Below are 19,540 nucleotides of genomic sequence, written 5' to 3'. Positions count from 1 at the left end.
CTGACAGAAATATAACAATGATTGCAGATCGATGTGATACAGTTTGTAAAACTGACAAAGCAGGAAAATAACGAAACAGGTTCCTCATATCCATGCAAATATAACTTCACTTGTATCCCTCTGACAGTGTGCAATAAAAGCATATCTGCAATACTGTTCAGTGGATACTGGTAAAGAAAATGATCAGACTGGCCAGCAAATGTCCTATCTAAATTGAGGCTAAGAGACTTTGCAACAGATGAGTGTCATATGCAATGAACACTGCCATGACCTCAGAGGTGTAGATGTACTGCTTTGAGAGGCATTTCAGAGGGAAAAAAACGCACTGGTATGGCAAGTAACAAGATTAATTCCAACAGTAATTATATTAAAAAAAAAAAAAAAAGAAAAGTTTTTTGACAGGAAGTCTAAAGAGACTGAATAGATTAAATATTCAGTAAAGAAAACTTTGGAGAAGACAAACTCTGACAAAGTCCCACTGCTTTTCTTTTTTAAGAACAAAATGACAAAGGGATAAAGTTCATCTTTGAAGATACTTTAAAAGATGAGTAAGTCAAAACAGCTTCAAGATTACCTAGACATCGAGAATAAGTTTCTTCTACAAGACAAAAGATAATATCCATCTGATGCCTCAGAAATCACAATAAGCTTAGTAATGGCTTACAAATATAAGAACACTTTTTTTTTTTAATTGGAGTTTCAATGTTTTCAAATCAGGACCACAAAAAAAGAAATCACAGTACAAGCTTTCTCTGTTTTCAAAATATTTTAGAAGGGATAAATTAGTGGAATAGAGAAAAATTTAACAGTAAACAAACAAAATCCTTGCTTGATGTAAGCAAAAGGGCTATTACTTTCTAAGAAGTAATAGCACAGTTCAGAAAAAGAACGTAGGAATTAACAGACAATAATATAAGTTGTGATGCCAGCAACACTGGTACCAACATGGAGTTAAATGCCCTGAGACACTGCCCATTTAACAACATTTCAGATCAAGACCTCCGCAGTGGTTATCACATTCCTTTATCTACATTTATCTTGGTTTGGTTTGGTTTGTGCTTTCTTCTGAAATATCAGAGACATATCATACATTTAATAGCAGATTGCAAAGATTACTGATGTATTTACAGTTTTTTTGGTGAACAGCTTGCAGGAAAAATGCTGAGGGAAGTGTAGATGTTTAAACTCTATTCATGACTGAGGCAGTCCAAAGTACCTGTGTACATCCTGTTCTTCGATGTACTATGTACATCATGAGGAATACTGTACTGCAAGTCCAAAGACCTTTTTCTCTATTTATTTCAAAAGAGACAGGAATTAAAATCTTTAAAATAAATACATTTCCTGAATGGAACCAATGCCTATATCCTTAAGTATGAGTAAAAGTAAAAAGGCTGAGTTAAGATGTTATAATAAATGTATTTTGAGTACAAAAGACTTGTAATTCACAGCTCAACTATTTGTAAAAATTAAGAATTGACACTTCAAAGAGGAAAAAAACCAACAACAGTACCTTGGCAAGTAAATTTCTTAGAGGGAGTTGTGAGAAGAAGTTTATCTGCCATTTCTCCAGGACCAGCACAACGTGCAATACCAGGTTCTTTGTATTCTGATTTTACCCAATCAGATAGCCACTGCATATTACAATCACAATAAAGAGGATTTGCGCCAATAGCCCTATGGAAAAAAAAAGACAAATAAAAAAGGGAATCAAGTTTTAAATGGCTGCTTTTTAACAAAGAAGCCAGAAAATGGGTTGGCAAAAACTATTCAAAACACAAACCTGCTCTTCCATGACAAAAATGCCTGTCACAGCACAAAGTGTTTGGATTTGGGTTCTAGATCAAGAAGTTATGGTTTTAGTAGAAACATAGTCCAGAAATGTAGATATTCTTAACAGAACTGTGTGATGTGTGAAATTTGGTGAGCTAATACCAACTAGCTCTGTTTCACTGTTGGTTTGTAATGGTGAAGATCAGCTGCATTAGCAGAGTGAAACTGATCTTGGGCAATTTAACAAGATAACAAGAATAAAGTATTTCTTCTGAAGCAGTCAAGAAAATTCCACAGAATTCTGCCCTAATATTTCTCCTTTTCAGTTTATGGCTCTCAGGCTGGTACAAACCATCTGTTTCTAAGCTTCCAAATTGGATTTAATTATTTCCTCTTTGGAGCTGTCTCACTGAACTCACAAATATGTGCAGAATTCTGTAAGAGTTTTCTGCTGCATAAGTAAATAAGACCACATTATCCTAGCTTTATGGTAGTTACATAAGAATTGCTTCATTATGAAAACAAATCCATTTCTTTAAATAATGATCCTTGTGATTTTCTTTAATTAAAAAAAAATTAGCTAGAGATCTTCAGAATTAATTTCTGTAACAGATTTTTAAGTGTTTATTTTCTCTGCTATAAACTGGAAATACTCTTAAAACTCTGAAAACAATGAGACATGTAGTTAATTTGGAGGATTGAAGCCTTGTGCTATTCTGTGAAGATGTGCTCATGTTCCTTTCAACAAATACAGCAATCATGCACCTTTAACAGATAATCTCAACATGTGCAAGCACCATCAGATGGCTGTATTAGAACATCCTCCTTCTCCAGATGTTTCAATACTTTCCACAACTTTGAATCAGTGGGTCTTCTAGAGATACAAGAAAGTCTTTGGCAAGCAAAGGCAGTAGGAACTACCAGAGCCAAAAGACTCTTCTGCCCCACTGAGCAGAAAGCCCTCTCATATTAACTTTTTAATGCATTCAAGCTGTACTCAAGAAAATATACATATTTACCAGTCAGGCTTAAGTCAGAGCAGTTCAAAAAGGAGACTTAGTAACAAGGGAACTTCCCATGCAAGCAGAAACACCTAGAATTTGTCCATTCTGTATTTGCAAAAGTGGATGTCAGCCTGAACTAACACAATTGTTCTGCTAAAATCAAAACATTAGCAAGGATAACTGGTACCCATTAAGAAAAGAGCACCAGCAACAATCAACTCTATCCAAGTTACTGATATTTCATGCAGATAAATTGGTTAAATAGTAGCATTTCAATGGATTATCAATTATTTATATTGAAAGCTTAATCAGTATGAAATTTCTGAGAGCTAAATGTAAATGGCCAATGCTGAATGAGAAACAGATAATTAAGTTTTTAACAACTGTTGATGTTCAGAAACTTAAGCCCCCATATATATCTAAAGGCAATAGTCTACATACTCCTCAAAGTCTTAATTATCCAAAAACACCATGAGGTTTGCAGAAAGTACCTTGCTCTAATTTAGGTTCCCAATGAAAATTAAAAACCGGAAAACTATTGCCTCAAATTATGTTCTGAAATCAGATATGATGTGTTTAGTGTCAACATGATGCTGACAGAGAATCATAGAATAATTTTCATCCATTCTCACCTCCTGCACAAAGCAGGGCTACCTTGGCAGTCAGGGTTGCTCAGGGCTGTTTCCAACTGAGCTGTGAAAATCTCCAGGGATGGAGATTCTCCTGCTTCTTTGGGCAACCTGGCTGAAACATCCTCACAGTGAAGAATTTTTCATTATGTTCAATTGCATTTCCCTTGTTGCAGGTTTTGATGCTTTACTCTCATTCTTCACTGTGCACTTCTGAGTCTCCATCATTGCTGTAATCCTTAGAGGCTTGAGGAGTTTTAGGTCACTCCTTGGCATCCCTTTCTTCAGGCTGGATAAGCCCAGTTCCTGTAGCTTCTCCTTACAGCTCATCCAATCTAGCCACCTCCCAACCCTGCCTGCCCCTCTGCTGGACTTGCTGTAGTTCATAAACATCTGCTTTGTACTGGAGAAACTGGACACATAGTCCAGATGTGGCCCCAGGAGGGCCAGGCAGTAAGGAGCAATCAGTATCCTCAATCCCCTGGCTGCTCACTTTCAAATTTAGTCCAGAGTGTCTTTAGCCTCCATTGCCATAAGGACACAGGGCAGACAAGTTCAACTTGCAGCCCAAGCAGAGGCAGGGTTGCTCTGCTGAGCTGCTGCCAGCTCTCTGGCCAGTGGCCATTCTCTACACAAGCACGAGCTTCTTCCAGTGAGCTTCTTTGCATTATGTCTTTGTTTGGTTCTATGAAATTGGTTAAGCATAACAAAAAAAGAAAAAAATACAGTATACCAGCTGAATACTCACAGGTGTGACAATGCTGAAAGATCATTAAAGGCTCCTTCAGGAACAACAGAAATATCGTTGCCATGTAAAGACCTTAAAGAGAAAAGAAACACAGTAATATCAATGCATAAAAAAATCATCAGGTTAACTTGGCAAATTTCATCTTCTTTCAACAGTTTTCAGCTTTTCACATATGTTTTTCTTCCAGTTCTTCTGTGTTTCTAACTGTTCATGGTTTCTTTTTTTTTTTTTTCCTTTGGTAACTATTACTGGCAGCCTACTTGTCATTTGATTTTTTTTCAGTCTGGGTTTTCATAAGAGATAAAAATACTGTAATTATTTTAAAATTGAAAAATAAAAGTTGATAAAAGTAGGCACAGTTATGCAAAGTAACAATTTGATTTAGAGATATCAGATAGCAAAAGAGTTTCTGATTTTTTAGGCATCTCCCTGAAATTTGCAATAATTAAGTTCATATAATCCTTTTAATCTTTTGTGGATTCATAGAACATACAGACATTGACTGTTAATAAAAGTATTAACATTTTTGTCTGAATCTGATTATAGGGGTATAAAATGAAAGATTTCATTAAGCATCACTACTGGGAATAGTGATATTTCTTTTGTAGAGAACCTGCTGGTTTCACCAACCACATGATGTTCAACAAGGACAGGTGCTGGATTCTGTACCTGGAATGGGGCAATCCTGGATGTAGGTTCAGACTGGGGAAGGAGATGCTGGAAAGCAGTGCCAGGAAAGGCACCTGGGCATCCTGGTCAATGGGAAGTTGTACATGAGCCAGCAGCACCCTGGCAGCCAGAAGGGCCAGCCCTGTCCTGGGGGCATCAGGCACAGCATGGCCAGCAGGGCAAGGGATGGGATTGTCCTGCTCTGCTCTGAGCTGGGGCAGCCTCACCTTGAATATTGTAATTTTGGGTGCCACAGTATAAGAAAGATGGAAAGCTAATACAGAATGTCCAAAGAAGATGAATGGTGGTGTGAAGGGCTTTCAGAGAGCTCTATGAATGGGGGCTGAGGTCACTTGTTCTGTTCAGCCTGGAGGAGACTGAGGGGAGACCTCATTGCAGACTGTAACTTCCTCATGAGGGGAAGAGAAGGGGCAGGCACTGATCTCTTCTCTCTGGGGACCAGTGACAGCACCCAAGGGACTGAAGCTGAGTTTGGGGAGATTTAGATTGGATATTAGGAAAAGATTCTTCACCCAACCAACAGATAGTTGCTGGGCACTGGAACAAGCTCCCCAGAGGTCACAGCACCAAGTCTGATGGAGCTCAAGAAGCATTTTGGCAATGCTCTCAGGCACATGGTGTGACCCCTGGCAATGATGCTGTGCAAGGCCAGGAGTTGGACCCAATGATCCTTGTGGGTCCCTTTCAACTCAGCTCATTCTGTGGTTCTGTGAAAAATATCTCTCCTTTTCTATAAATTAATTCATTTACATTAATATCTAACAAACACAGAATTACAGTTCTTGAAATTATCTATATTGTTATCGAATAACTGAAGTTATGAAAGCATAATTAAATAATGCCATGCTTTAGGTATTTAGTCCAACCAAGTATTTAAATGGTTATAAATGACCCATATGGAAGCAAAAGTTACATGTTCTGCTGTGGACTTTTGAAAAGGAATTTTTGCAGGCTTTCTTCTTAATGACAAGCTGAAACTGTAAATGAGACTGACTGTTTTTTATTTTCCTGTGTCTGTTTTTGTGCCCTGTCAACCATGTTTTTCCTAGTAGTAAAATGGAAAATTTTCTTGCAATCAAAAAGTAAAATTATTGATTTTCAATACTTAATCATGACATCATGGCTTTGGAAATACTCCTACATTAAATAAAACAAGATAAAGAAATTTACTGTTGGAATAAAAATATTCAAAATTCAAATGCAAACCCCCCTGATATATACTGAAGGAATTTATGCATAAGGCATTTTTGCTAGACTTAATGCTTATAACAAGGAAGAACACAACACAAAAAAAAAAAAAAATACAGCTGCCATTAAAAATCAGAAAACTAAAAAGTGCATGTCTTAGATTTTTAAGGCTACATAATTATCACTTCTGAAATATTTGATAGGTTTTATAATCTACTAACTTCCTATGGTTCTGCTACCTTCTGTACACAAATAAAAATTAATGAAAATAGCAATGATTAAAAAATAATACTTACAACAACCTAAGTGATTTCAACCCATCAAAAGTCCGTGCAGGAATACATCTTAGGCGGTTGTAACTAAGAATTCTGAAAATATACAAAATGCTGTCAGCAAGTGAATCAGTAATTCAGTAAACTATGCAGAGCATGACCAAAATCAGCTTTTGCATACACAGGTAGTTAGGAAACAAGTTATTTTACAGCCTCCAAACCAAGCAAGTTTTAATATCAACTAAACACCCTTTTTTTCCAAGACAAAAAACCCCATTGCAATGCTTCCAAAGAGTCACTGTTACATGTTTAAACTTACAAGGTGAGCAGCTGAGTCATGTTGCTGAAGCTCTGATTAGAAAGAGTGCTGATTCTGTTGTTACTTAAATCTCTAAAAAATAAATTCAGAAATTCAGACCTTAAAATGACTGCCCCAGTCCCAAAACACTGTAAGTTAAACAGACACATTTTCATTAGTAGTATTATCATTGATATAACTATTTAAAGCAGCACATGTTTTTATTTTCACATGCCATATACATGCCCAGCAAGTGTTTAGCTTGATGAATCAAAAGCATTTCCATTTCACACAGATGAAAAAGCAGCGTAATGCATTCTAATACAATAGCAATGTTCATCATGCTACCAAGTTAATAATGCAATCCTTCATGAACTCAAGCACAAAAATGAAAGTAATGTTTTAAAGTGGAAGTCATTCTAGTCATGTCCCTAATGACACCTAAGTAAATATCATTTAATACTCTACTTAACACTTACATGATGAAGACATCAAAGCCCAGAGCTATTATTATAAAGAACTTAGATTTACAGTAAAAGCCTTAATGTCTTTGTTCAAAATTCTAATGAATAAAATCTTAAACACAATTATGATGGAAGCTGTAGTGGTAGCTTCAAAGATGCTGCATTAAATGTGAATACTGTCTGTTTTTTATTCTCATATTGTGCTTTACTTCTCATTTTATGTTGACTATTTCAGTATGGTTTCATGTATTTTGTGGTGAAATACTGCCCTTCTTTTTTGAGGGAACCTTGACATATCGACTTAAGAGCACTGTTGAATAGCTGTGCAATATCCATATTTCCCCACTTGAAATTTTCATGAAAGCATTAAAGATGACTTACTCATAATAAACATATTAGGCAACTATAACAGAGAAATACATTCAAAACAGAAAGAAAAAAAAAAATAAACAACTTTCTTTGTTAATTTGGAACTCAAGAGACTTGCATGTAATTCTTTTTTTAACCACAGGATTATGTACAGTGGTTTCTTTTTCCAAACACAGCTGAGTAACATTCTCAACTACATAACAGTAGTATGAGTAAATGTACAGAAGACTTTAAAATAATGTGCCCTGCAGATCTCATAAATGGAGACTGTTGATACTCATTTGCATTCTATTTACCATTCATCAATTCATAACTTCCCTAAACTATTCACAAAGATTTCCTACAAGTTCTACACAGGATAGACTTGAAAATATTGCAAAGGGTTTTTTTCCTGATATTATTTGAAAAATCCAAAAATCTTGAAAGTATGGTTTTAAAAAATTTGTGACTGTGACTTCTTTTGTCTAACATGAGGTAAATTAAGGAAATCAAGTTCTTGTTTTTGAATTGTGCTAAATGAATTGTGAAAAATGAAATTTAAGGGATTCTGTTACTCCCCTCCACTTTTTATTCTGATTATAATGAAACCACAAACTTCTTTCAGAATGTAACACAGTTCAGCCTCAGCTGGTATAAATTTTTATAGTCCTAACAAAGGCCATGGAATTACAGCTGGGATTACAGGCATTTACATCTGAAGTCTTCTTGTTTTTCCTCACTGTACACTTAAAAGGTACAGAAATCATATTCAAGCCATCCATGAGGTAGAGGTAATAAATTTTAAAGCAACTAGTGTTTTGCCTAAAATCACATAGTGAGTCAGCAATAGGCAGCAAGGCATTTTAGACCAGCTCTCCTTGGGTCATGAAAACCATATACTGTGGGAGAAACAATTACCCTGACTTTAAAAGACCTTAAAAGTCTCTTTTGAGGTTAACTATTATTTTTGCTTTGTTATTTTGTGATGTAATCATCGGAATAAAATACCCATGCTCATAAAAGGTGACTGAGTATATTATATGTAGGATGTGATGAGTAGAATAAAATATCTTCACTAATAAAAAATGGTTGGGTATTTTCTGAAAGATGTGATACATTTTACAGGCTTTTCTTACAAATAAATTCAGGTGTAATTGAGTAAGGTATTTTGTTTTGCTTTTACTTCCAGTAGAGAACATTGCTTTAAACTACTTACATGAGTGTCAAGTGCTTGTAGTTGGAAAGCTCTTTTGGAACAAGGGTAAACTGATTTCCATCCAAATAACTAAATCAGAAAAATAAAACAAAGAGCATTATGTATTTCATTAAAATAGGAGCAACTTCATCCACTAATCTCAGAATCCAACAGTAAAGTTAATAGCAAATGAATGCGTACTCTTCCATTTTATAAGAAAACTTGCTTTACAAATTTTAGAGATAAAACTGAAGACTTGTAGCCTAAGATCCAAATGTTACTATATGAAGTAACACAATAAAAATATCTCTTGCATTATAGTATCTATTATTTCAAAATGACTGCAAAATGAGCTCTTTATCGTCTCCATTTCCCACATACCTACAGAGGAAGGGTACATCTGACTTCTGCAAATTACATTAAGTGTGGATTTTTAGCTAACATGAAAAGAAACAGACTCTGGCATTGCACAGGTAGTCCTTTACACTACAAACAACAAGGTCTGGTTTTAATTCTAACAGCACATTCATTTGTCATGCCTGTGGTTCAGGTCACCTTTATTAATTTATCCCTGTAAACTTCATGATACATCAGTATACCATGCTACAGTCCTATGCCTGCAGTATCTTAGTGACTGAAGACAGTAATCAATTACCCTTCACTAGAAAAGTTAGATATTTTTCCCCCTTCTCAGTAGGTTCACAGCTCCTGTATTATATTGCTCACTCTTCTTCCATGCTCATAATTCTCAGTAAGAGACCCTCTCATCCTTAGAGTTAATGGGTTCTGAGCTATCAAACTGCACTGGCATCGGCGTTACAGGCAGAGGAAGGTAACAAGCCTTGCCTGAAAAGCTTCCAGTGTGCAGCCAGACATAACAAAGTGCAAGTGGAGAGGTTCTCCATGTAACCAGGGCAAGTAGTTTAGAGATTGTAAGAAGTGCTGAATTTACCTGATGGTTTGAAATGAAGCACATAGCGGTAAGAAGATTAAAGGTCTTTGCTTCTCAGCTGGGGAAAATGACTTTGCTGATGGTGGTATTACTTATGTTTCCTGGAACCCAAGTGGAAACTACACCCTCATTATCCCTATACAAAGAAGATATTTTTGCCATCCAATTACTTGCAACATGCCTGAGCTAAGAGCAGTCTTTGACAGAGACATTTTTAGTTTTATTTTGAGCTTAATATCTTTACGTATGCTGTAGCATCTTTGGAAACTTCAGTCTTGACTAAATGCAGGAGCTGAAACACAGTTAAATGTCACAAAAACCTATCTTCATCTAATCAAAAGGCAGTCTTTCTTTCTTCCTTTTATTTCCTTTGGACTATGACTTTCTAGGGCTGCTTGCCAAAATCTGTCTTGACAAACTTTATACTTACACTATGGTAATGGTGGTGAATAGAGCATGGGCTTATGTAATTAATTATTTAAAAAACCCTCAACTTTTAAAATTTCTGAAGAAGTATTCTGAGGACATTCTTTTATCAACAGATATATTAGGTTATATTACTAAGCTTCATTAGAACTGAAGTACTACAAGTATTCACTTGCCTGATAAAAATTCCTTCTTGTTCAAATGAAGCAACAATTGAGATATTTTATAAAACACATGAAGAGTATGTCTTAGAAGAGCCATGCATGATAATAAGCAAGAAGAATCAATCAGTGTGCAACTGTTAACAGGAACCACCTCCATTATTCTTTTGAAAAATACGCTGAATTGCATGCTTAGACACTAAAGCATATAAAATTGGAAACAAATGAATTTTCAGTCACTGGGGTCCATTTGCAATTCCGAAAGTATCTCTCTTTAGCTGCTTTGTTTTACATTGCATTGTTGACCTGAGGAGAGAGTTTCAGCCCCTGATCACCTTTTTTGCCTCCACTGGACCCTCTCCAGTAACTCCTTGTCTTTATTGAACTGTGGAGACCAGAATTGAACAAAATACTCTGGAAGTGGCCTCACAAGTGTTGAACAGTGAAGGAGGATCACTTCCTTTGACCTGCTGGTTACACTCTTCCCTAATGCACCTCAGGACAGAGTCCAACTTCTGGTCCTGCTCAGGACAGCCCCTAGAGTAAAACCATGTGCCTGAGAGCACTGTCCAAACACTTCTTGGATTCTGGTAGGCTTGGTGCTGTGACCACTTCCCTGGGGAGCCTGCTCCAGTGTCTGACCACCCTCTGAATAAGAACCTTTCTTCACCATAATTTTACTTCACACTGAAGTGAAAGTGACTGGTTTTTAGTAACCAGGGTGAACCCTCTCGCCCTTCTTAAAACCTGGGACATTTTCTATCTTCCAGTTGACTGAGACCTCTCTAGATTACCAAGAACAGACAGAAATCATTGAGAGAGGCCTTGGAATGGCATCAGCCATCTCTTTGAGTATTTTTGGATAAATTTCATCAGGCCCCATAGACTTAGAGAAAGCCAGAAGAAGCAGCAAATCCTGTGCAAGTTTGGGGTTGGCTGGGTGTTAATCATTCTCACAGTCACAGTCCTCCATCTCAGGGCATTGGGACCCTCAGAGCTGATCACTGGTACTGAAGACCTAAGTGAAGAAAGCATTAAACATCTCTGCTTTGTCTATGTCCCTGCTTGTGAGGTGACCATATTAACTGAAAAATGGACCTGTGTTATTTCTTGGTTGCCTTTTGCTATTGGAGATATTTTAAAAAGCTCTTTCTATTGTCCCCAGCAGTACTAGTCTGTAGTTATAATATTTTATGAAAAATCCCTTGCTAGGATTTTTCCCTCCTGGGAAGCTGAGGAGCCTCAGGAGAGAAATGTAAACAATAACTGTCTGCTGCTGTGGAATGCAACAGGGGCATCTGTGATTGGTCCATGTGGATTGTTTTCAATTGATAACCAATCACAGCCACCTGTGCCAAGGCTGTGAGCAGTCACAAAATTTGGTATAGATTCTATTCTTGTTCTTTCAAGCCTTCTGATCAATCTTTTTCTCTCTATTCTTTTAGTATAGTTTTAATGTAGTATTTTAATATAACATATATCCTAATATAATAAATCAGCCTTCTGAAAACATGGAGTCAGAGCTCGCGTCTTCACACATGGGGCATCAAACACCACACTGGCCAGCTTCAGCTCTGATTGGGCCAATTTTCTTCCTACAGTGATGACCAGCACCTCTGTATTCCTCCCATGTCACCCACTGGATGTACACTTTTTACTTTTGCCTTGGCTCCAGAAGATCCTTGCTTAGCTGAGCTGGCCTTCTGCCTCACCTGCTTGGCTTCTGACATTTTCTAATTGCTTGCTCTTTAGCTCCTAACAGGTGGTACTTAAAAAGTGACCAGCACTGATGCACCTCAGTACCTTCCAAAGCACTTCCCACGGACATCTTACTAGCTCCCTGAGAAGCCTTAAGTCTGCTCTCCTCATATTCAAAGTTTTACTGGCAATTTTCCTCTTGCTGACAGAGATTTTATGACCACTGTGGCCAAGACAGGCACCAGATGCCACTTTACTCACAAGAATCTCTTATTAGACAGGCAACAAATCCAGGAGAGCAGCTTTCCTAGTTCACTCCCTTAGTACCATAAAGACATTGTCCAGGTTTTTTAAATCCTCAACACAGATGAAGGCCATTGATTTAAAGGATTAAGGTGCTTGATTTAGAGGTAAAAAGCATTGATTTAGAGGTATAAAAACCATGTTCATTATGAAAACACATTCATATTATTATTTTCTTTTTGCTTTTTCATGTAATTGAACTTCATTCCTTTCTAACCATTGACCAGAGATTAATCAGACTCACTGTTGCCCTTAATTTAACCCACTGTAACATGATATCCACACAGTTATACAATGGTTCAGTGCTGGGGATATAAAATCTGAGAGTGATTACAATTTTATACACATATATTTTTAAAGCTTTTCAGTAACAGGTAGTTCTTAAGAGTGGTTTGGGACTTACAAAGCATTGCTAATTCAACCTTAACCTCTGTTTTCTCAAGATAATGTAAAAGTCTTTCTAAACAGTGGATTAACAAATTTCAACTCATCTACTAAATTCAATTCTTCATTTTTTTCCCCTCATTCTTGACACTGACAATAAAAAATCTGACATTAATTTTCATAAAAGTGAAAAAAAGCAGGCCACTTACAGTTCAGTCACATCTTTTGGGATGCCCTTAGGCAAAGCTTTTAGACCTTTGTTGCTGCAGCGAACTACCGTGTCCAGACAAGTACATTCTGCAGGGCAGCGGGCCAGGGGAGAACAGCTATTGTCATCATTTCCTGGTTAATAAAAACAAACAGATGCTAACATTGGTAATAAATGTCTCTTCAGTATTAGCAATAATAGCCCACCAGGATTTTCTTCAAGCCAACCTGATATTTCAGCATTATAATATCTCAAGGTAAGCAAAAAAAATTACATCATCTATGTAAATCATCATTCCAAGAATTTACATTTCAGGTGATGCTTTACTTAGTACAATGCTGTTTTACTAGGTAAGAATGCTATTATATGGAAAAAATCATTAAAGAAAGAATAAATCCTGAAATGAAAGACAATAAACTTAAAAAAGTATTAAAAACTGTCTCTCTAAGAAAAAAGATACAGCCTTGAAAATTGACAAACCAGTAATGCAGTAAATGGCAGCATGTGTGAGAGATGCAAGATAGCAGCATTTCTTTTAATTAAGAGTTAATGAAGCCACAAGATATAACATGTCATGTTATTTGATCAAGTAACCTGAAAGTGTGCTTGATTCAAGCATTGGTGTTTGAAAATATTCTCATCTGTACAACAACATTTGATCAATTTTTTTATACTATTTCTAAATTATTAATTACAGTACTGAAGACAGGCAAGGAAAACTTTTGAAGCCATATATACAACAGACCATGCTTGCTGATTATCCAAAATTGGGTGGAAAATTTTTAAAATGACACAGAAACTGAGCATGAAGGCCTTTAAAGTGCAATACTTTGGGATCTATGGGATTCATGCAGCTCTCTGTCTGAGAGCTGAAATTATAAAAGGTTCAAAATTTAATTTCCTTACCATCATCACATGTAAAATCCTGAATTGCCACATCCTGGATTGGAATCTCTTTGAGGAAGTAGGGTTTTTGGCAGCGAGGGTTCCCCGTCACAATGCGTTTCCTCCTTAGCCAGTCTCCAAGCCATGCGAGGTGGCAGTTGCAGTTGAAGGGATTGGCCAAGAGGTTTCTGAGAACCACAGGAAAGTTTATCTGAGATGACACCATCCTTTCTTCCTAAGGATTCTACTTCTATTTTAAAAAAAACTTACCTTAAACACTGTTCTTCAAAGAATACTGTGTGTAAACCATAGGTGGAAGGTATAATTTAGGCTCTGTGTGGTGAATCTTGATACAACTTGTTTAGAAATAATTTAAAACTGTCCAAGACCTGACTTAATGTCAAGCCACTCTATACCAATAATGCAGTAATTCCATATAGAGATGAAGGCTGATTACTTTACATTATTAGGTTTAACCTGACAACAGGCATTCCATTAATTTATCATCTCAAGATTTCCATCTTTTATTTGCTCTAGAGAATAAATTTCCTTTCTGAAGTGACAGCTAAGCTGATTACATGCCAGTTACAAAAATGAATTTACTTCTAAAAGCCTCACTACTTTTGGCATCTCCTTATTTCAGCACAAACATATTGACAATTCCATTATTTATAAACATGTCATCCTTAATACGCAAAATTAGTAACTGGGTGCTAAGCGTCACTTTTCTTGTAAAAGGGGGATTAAGTATTTTCCTGAATGATGCTACCTACAACCAGCACTTCTTCATGAAACTGAGTGGCACCTTTACATATTCTTTTAAATTTCCTTAAATCACACCACATTTAAATTAAAATTAAAAATTTAAATTAAATTAAATTAAAAAAGGATGCTTCTTTTTATAGAAAATGAGACTGAAGCTTCCTTATAAAACACACATGAATTAAGATTCTCAGCAGGCCAAGGAAATTTAAGCTTGTAATTGGGTGGCACAGGGCAGAAGGACAGACAACATGGTAATCTAGCCAGCTGTGACTGTGTTCTGCCTACCCAAAATGTGGATTTCTACCCTGGTTTAGATAAGTGGACTTCCATGAGGGGTGCGAGCAGGATATTTTTCCTGCATTCTTAGACACTTCTGGAAACCAGTCTAATGCTGGATCAAAGAGCACCATGAAAACATACTCTTCATGTTCCCAAGATGGTCCAGAAAACAGAATTTCTCAAAACTGCCTCTATGAAATGCTTTTATCCCTGAACTTTACTAAATGCTGTGAAATCACACATCAAAGTTTTAAGGGAAATGCCCCCAAAGGTCAGAGATGTAGATGTGGTTACGGTAAAAGACGAGCGTGACTTACAGCGTAGAGAGCGAGTGCAGCGTGTCGAAGGAGCCGGGTGCCACGGTGGTGATCTGGTTGTCATACAGCGAGAGCAGGCGGACAGAGCTCAGCCCTGTGAAGCTGTCATTTCCCACACAGCTTACCCTGTTGCTCCTCAGCATCCTGAGAAAGAAGGATCAGCATTTTTCAGCTTAGCCTGGGCAGGGACCAGGGCTGAAGTGGCTGCTGGAGTGAGGGCCATGAGGTATGACCACAAAGGGGCTGCTGCCAGCAAAGGGACCACCAGTGCAGTGACCCCTGTGCTGCCTGTCACCTCACAGAAGAGACTGAGTGCAGTGTGTGTGGAGCGGGCTGGAAGAAAAAGGTGGGTGGGTAGGTAGGTTTCATAAAGGCAAGGGGTGTTTCACAGAATCACAGAATGGGTAAGGTTGGAAAGAACCACTTGGAGATCGTCTGGTGCAACCCTGCTCCAGCAGGGTTCCCTAGAACTTTTCCCTAGAGAGTTACTCAGGATTGTGTCCAGATGGCTTCTGAGTACCTCCAGATGAGACCACACAACCTCTTTGGGTAAACTGCTCCACTTTTCCCCTAAGTGTTCAGGTTTTTTTGTTTTTCTTTCAATATCAGCAGCAGTAATTATGAATTTTTAATTGACAAGAAATTAAACTGATTGAAATTCCCCAAATCAAAAAAATACAGCAGCATTCTCTTCAGGTTTCAAAGGATGATGACTTCAGAACTGCTATTTATATAGAGTAGAGGCTTGTACCAGCTTACCTCCTCTCGAGGTCCCTTTCACTTCATTTTTCTTAGGACAAATTCTAGAAACCACTTCTACTGCGTTGAAAAGCATTTCATTCAAATGAAATCAGCATTCTTCCTCAGCATGACTCTAAGACAGTACAAATTTCAGAATCCTAAGCTATTCTAAAATCTCTCAAATTTCTATAAAACTTAAGAGCTTTGAAGTCTGTTGTTCTCCTCTCTGTCCACCAAAAGATGGTAATTTCCCCTCTTGCTCTTGTCCAGGACTAGCTGCTTTAAACAAATTTAGCAGCTTTAACTGCAAGGTTAGAAATTGTAGATGTGATTTATTTAAAATACCTAATGTCTATGGACAGCTGAAATCCCAAAGACTATTTAATCTTGGCTCTGGTCTGCAGATCAGAAGGACAGGCTCTCTGAAGCAGGCCAAGATGCTGTATATTGTATAAACATCTTTTTTGAGTGGAAAGAAATAAACTGCTTCCTGGAAAGAATGAAATGAGTTCAAGCTATAGTGCTTTTAATCTTGCCTTCACTGTTGAAATGACAAAAAAATTACTTAGGAGAGAATCATTTCCCACATTTCAATACACACCAGAACAATTTCTTCCTCCAGCAAAATTTCCAGTAATGGTTGAGCTGAAATGAATCAGATTCCCTTACGTAAAATGTGTAATTCCCATGCAAAATCCTGTTACTTTGATGATCATTCCCATTTCCATTTCTGAAGTTGGTTGTTTACCCATTCTTAACTGCTTCATTGCTTTAGAGGACCCAGTATACCCATAGTTAATAACTAATAAATTAGTATAATGTGTAACTTCTAATAAAATAGGAATAAAAACCAAAATATGCTTGAATAATCCGTAGCTAATTCTCCAAAATATTTTTTTTAGGACAGATACAATATTATTCTCAAAAATACCTGTGAGAAAAGAAGAATAAAAACACACAAATAAATATACTTACAGTGTTTTGAGACTTTCTAGTCCTTTGAACATTTTGTGTTGAACACTTTCCAAACGATTACTTGTGAGCAATAGTTCATTCACACCAGAGGCTCCATCAAATGCTCCTTCTTCTATATCTGTAATCTTGTTATTGCTCAGGTTTCTATTACACATTAACACAAACAGACAAGAACTGAGGGGATTTTCTTTTATAAGTGTCCTAAATTAACTGTTAAATGCTGCAGTCTGAATAAATTCCAAAAAAGACTTAGAATCTTAGTTTTCCACTAAGCTTGGAAAAGATCTCCAAAATCATCAAATGCAATCTTGATGCAATAGCCAAGTTGTTGTGTAAAAGACCACAATATAAATACATAATTCAACTTCAAACCAGTAAAAAAAAATTTCAATGCCCTTCTAATTAAGGAAGCAAAGATTTTTAAAGTAATCTATGGAAGATGGTTTTTAAATAATGGCAATTACCCAAACTATGCTGCTGCCACATAAGAACATATTTTCCTAATTTTGAATCTTATCAATAATTGTATTTTTTCAAGCCTCCAGACTTTTTAGCATTTTTAGATGAATTAATAAGAAAATTATACTGTATGAGTACAGCACAACTAACCTCTGATTTATTGTATCTTGATAGACAAATATAAGAAAACAGTATAAACAGCAACATATGTAAAGGAAATGTGCGAATATAAACAGCACATGAAATTTAATAATTTATGACATTAGTTAGAGAGGACGGTTTATAAGCAAGATAATTGCATGTATCTGCAATTTGCCTGCAAAGTGGATCAAAACGTAAGGAAAATGACCTAAAATATTGCCAAAATACTTAGTGTTTACAATTTTAGTTGAAATATGGAAATTACATCCCAAATGTGTAGTGTCTGTACTATATATACACAAAAGCAAACATACGCAACAGCACACATTTTCTTAAATATTTTTCATATTAGTGCCCTTTTGTTTGTTTCATATAATTATTTACACATTACAGAAGTACATAGCTACACGTTAAATAGTGTTATAATACACTACTGATTTTTAAATAGGTCTTTAAAACTCTTTGAGACGAAGTGAATGGAAGTAAAGCTAAAGACTATTTGATGGAATTAATGGCGTTGGGAATAAAATCAAACATTATTTGCTGCAATTTCTAGAACAGTGTTTAAATCATTCAAAACAAGAAAGATTATATTTGTTAGGAAAAAACCCCAGGAAGTTGTAGCTTAATCTTCAGTGCTGACTACTCTCTCTAGGCTAGCTGAAATGTAACCTACACCTTGCCTGTGATGAAGTATACAATCATGTCATCAGTTAGGTGGGATAGGACCTTTAATATCATCAAGTCCAAGCATCTAATCCAGTACTGCAAAGTCCATTACAAAAATGTATCCTTAAGTCTTTTAAATTTCTCCAGGGATGGCAACACTACCACTTCCCTGAGTGACGTGTTCCACTGCTTGACAGCCATGGAGAAACCAAACTAAACCTCCTCTGATGTGATTTGATATAATTTCCTCTCATCTTGTCACTTGTCACCTGGGAAAAAAGGACAGCCCCCACCTCACTGCAGCCTCCTTTCAGATAGGTGTAAAGAATGACATGGTCCCCACTGAACTTCCATTTCTCCAGGCTAAACAACCCATTTCCTTAGCAGCTCCTCATCACACTTGGGCTCCATACCCTCCAGCAGCTTTGTTACCCTTCTCTGGACTCTTTCCAGCACCTCAATGTCTTTTTGATAGAGAGGAATCAAAAACTGAACAAACTACTCAAGATGTACCCTCACCAATGACAAGCACTGAGGGACAATCACTGCCCTGGTCCAGCTGGCCATGCTATTGCTGATACAGGTCAGGTACCATTTGTCTTCTTGGCCACCTGCGCACATGCTGGTTCATGTTCACCTGGCTGTTGACCAGCATCCCCAGGTCCTTTTCTGCTGGGCAGCTTTCCAGCCACTCTTCCCCAAGTCTGAGCACTGCCTGGGGATGTTATGACAGTGTAGGACCCGGCAGCTGGACTTGTTGAATCTCATACCGTTGGCCTTGGCCCACCTATCCAGACAGTCCAGATCCCTCTGTAGACCCTACCTACCCTAAGCAGATCAACACTCCCACCCAAGATGGTGTCATTTGCAAACTTGTGGAGAGTGAATTTAAACATCTCATCCAGATAATCGACACACGTATCAAACACAACTGACACTGAGCCCTAGGGAACGTAATTTATGACTGCCTGCCAACTGGATTTAACTTCATTCACCATCCTCTGGGCCCAGCCATCCAGCCATTCTTTTACCCAATGAAGTATATGTCTGTCCAAGCCACGAACAGCCAGTCAAACCAGGAGAATGCTGTGGGAAATGGTGCCAAAGGCTTAACTAAAGTCAAAGTAGACAACATCGACAATTACCGCTTTCATTTAGTTTCACAGTGGAACTGTTCGGTCTGCAAGGTGATGTGGAAGACTGGAAGCAAGAAACTCATTATTTTAAATCTCAGATGGCTTGTCCATGTCAAGCCCTCATTTTCCTGAAACCATTTTTGTTCTTGCTGTAACACGGATACTACTTCACCCACTTCACACAGATATATTAATGTTGCATAGCTAATCAATGTTACAGTGCATACACATGGTTTATTACTGATGAAGCATCAAATCAATGAAACATTTAGGCCTCAATTTTTCAATGTCCTTTGTGCAGAAAGATCTTTGCACCTATTTTGAACCTTCAGAAGAAATATGAGCTTCACACAAATATGGAATTCACTCATATTGGTGTCTCTGCAACGTCAGTACGTCAATTCCTTCCAGTGATGCTTAAGCAGCCACTGT

The 19,540-nt window shown here is 37.2% G+C and overlaps 1 protein-coding gene across 4 annotated transcripts in view; it reads right to left on the bottom strand.

Annotated features, from left to right (window-relative positions):
- The window catches only part of SLIT2 (slit guidance ligand 2), a 255,996-nt gene that overhangs the window by 37,921 nt on the left and 198,535 nt on the right, over positions 1 to 19,540 (bottom strand). For all 4 annotated transcript variants that reach the window (XM_041473469.1, XM_041473555.1, XM_041473725.1 and 1 more), the window contains 9 exons: positions 16,704 to 16,847; positions 14,988 to 15,131; positions 13,648 to 13,814; positions 12,743 to 12,875; positions 8,631 to 8,699; positions 6,624 to 6,695; positions 6,329 to 6,400; positions 4,155 to 4,226; positions 1,514 to 1,677 (listed from right to left, as the gene is read on the bottom strand). In XM_041473469.1, the coding sequence (XP_041329403.1) occupies positions 1,514 to 1,677; positions 4,155 to 4,226; positions 6,329 to 6,400; positions 6,624 to 6,695; positions 8,631 to 8,699; positions 12,743 to 12,875; positions 13,648 to 13,814; positions 14,988 to 15,131; positions 16,704 to 16,847 (1,037 nt within the window). The remainder of the gene's footprint in view (positions 1 to 1,513; positions 1,678 to 4,154; positions 4,227 to 6,328; positions 6,401 to 6,623; positions 6,696 to 8,630; positions 8,700 to 12,742; positions 12,876 to 13,647; positions 13,815 to 14,987; positions 15,132 to 16,703; positions 16,848 to 19,540) is intronic.

This window comes from Pyrgilauda ruficollis, unplaced genomic scaffold (genome assembly GCF_017590135.1).
Source record: "Pyrgilauda ruficollis isolate IOZ18807 unplaced genomic scaffold, ASM1759013v1 scaffold1, whole genome shotgun sequence".
In the NCBI taxonomy this organism is placed as follows: Eukaryota; Metazoa; Chordata; class Aves; order Passeriformes; family Passeridae; genus Pyrgilauda; species Pyrgilauda ruficollis.
The sequence above is the reverse complement of the archived record's forward strand: the minus strand, read 5'-3'. Positions and strand labels throughout refer to the sequence as shown.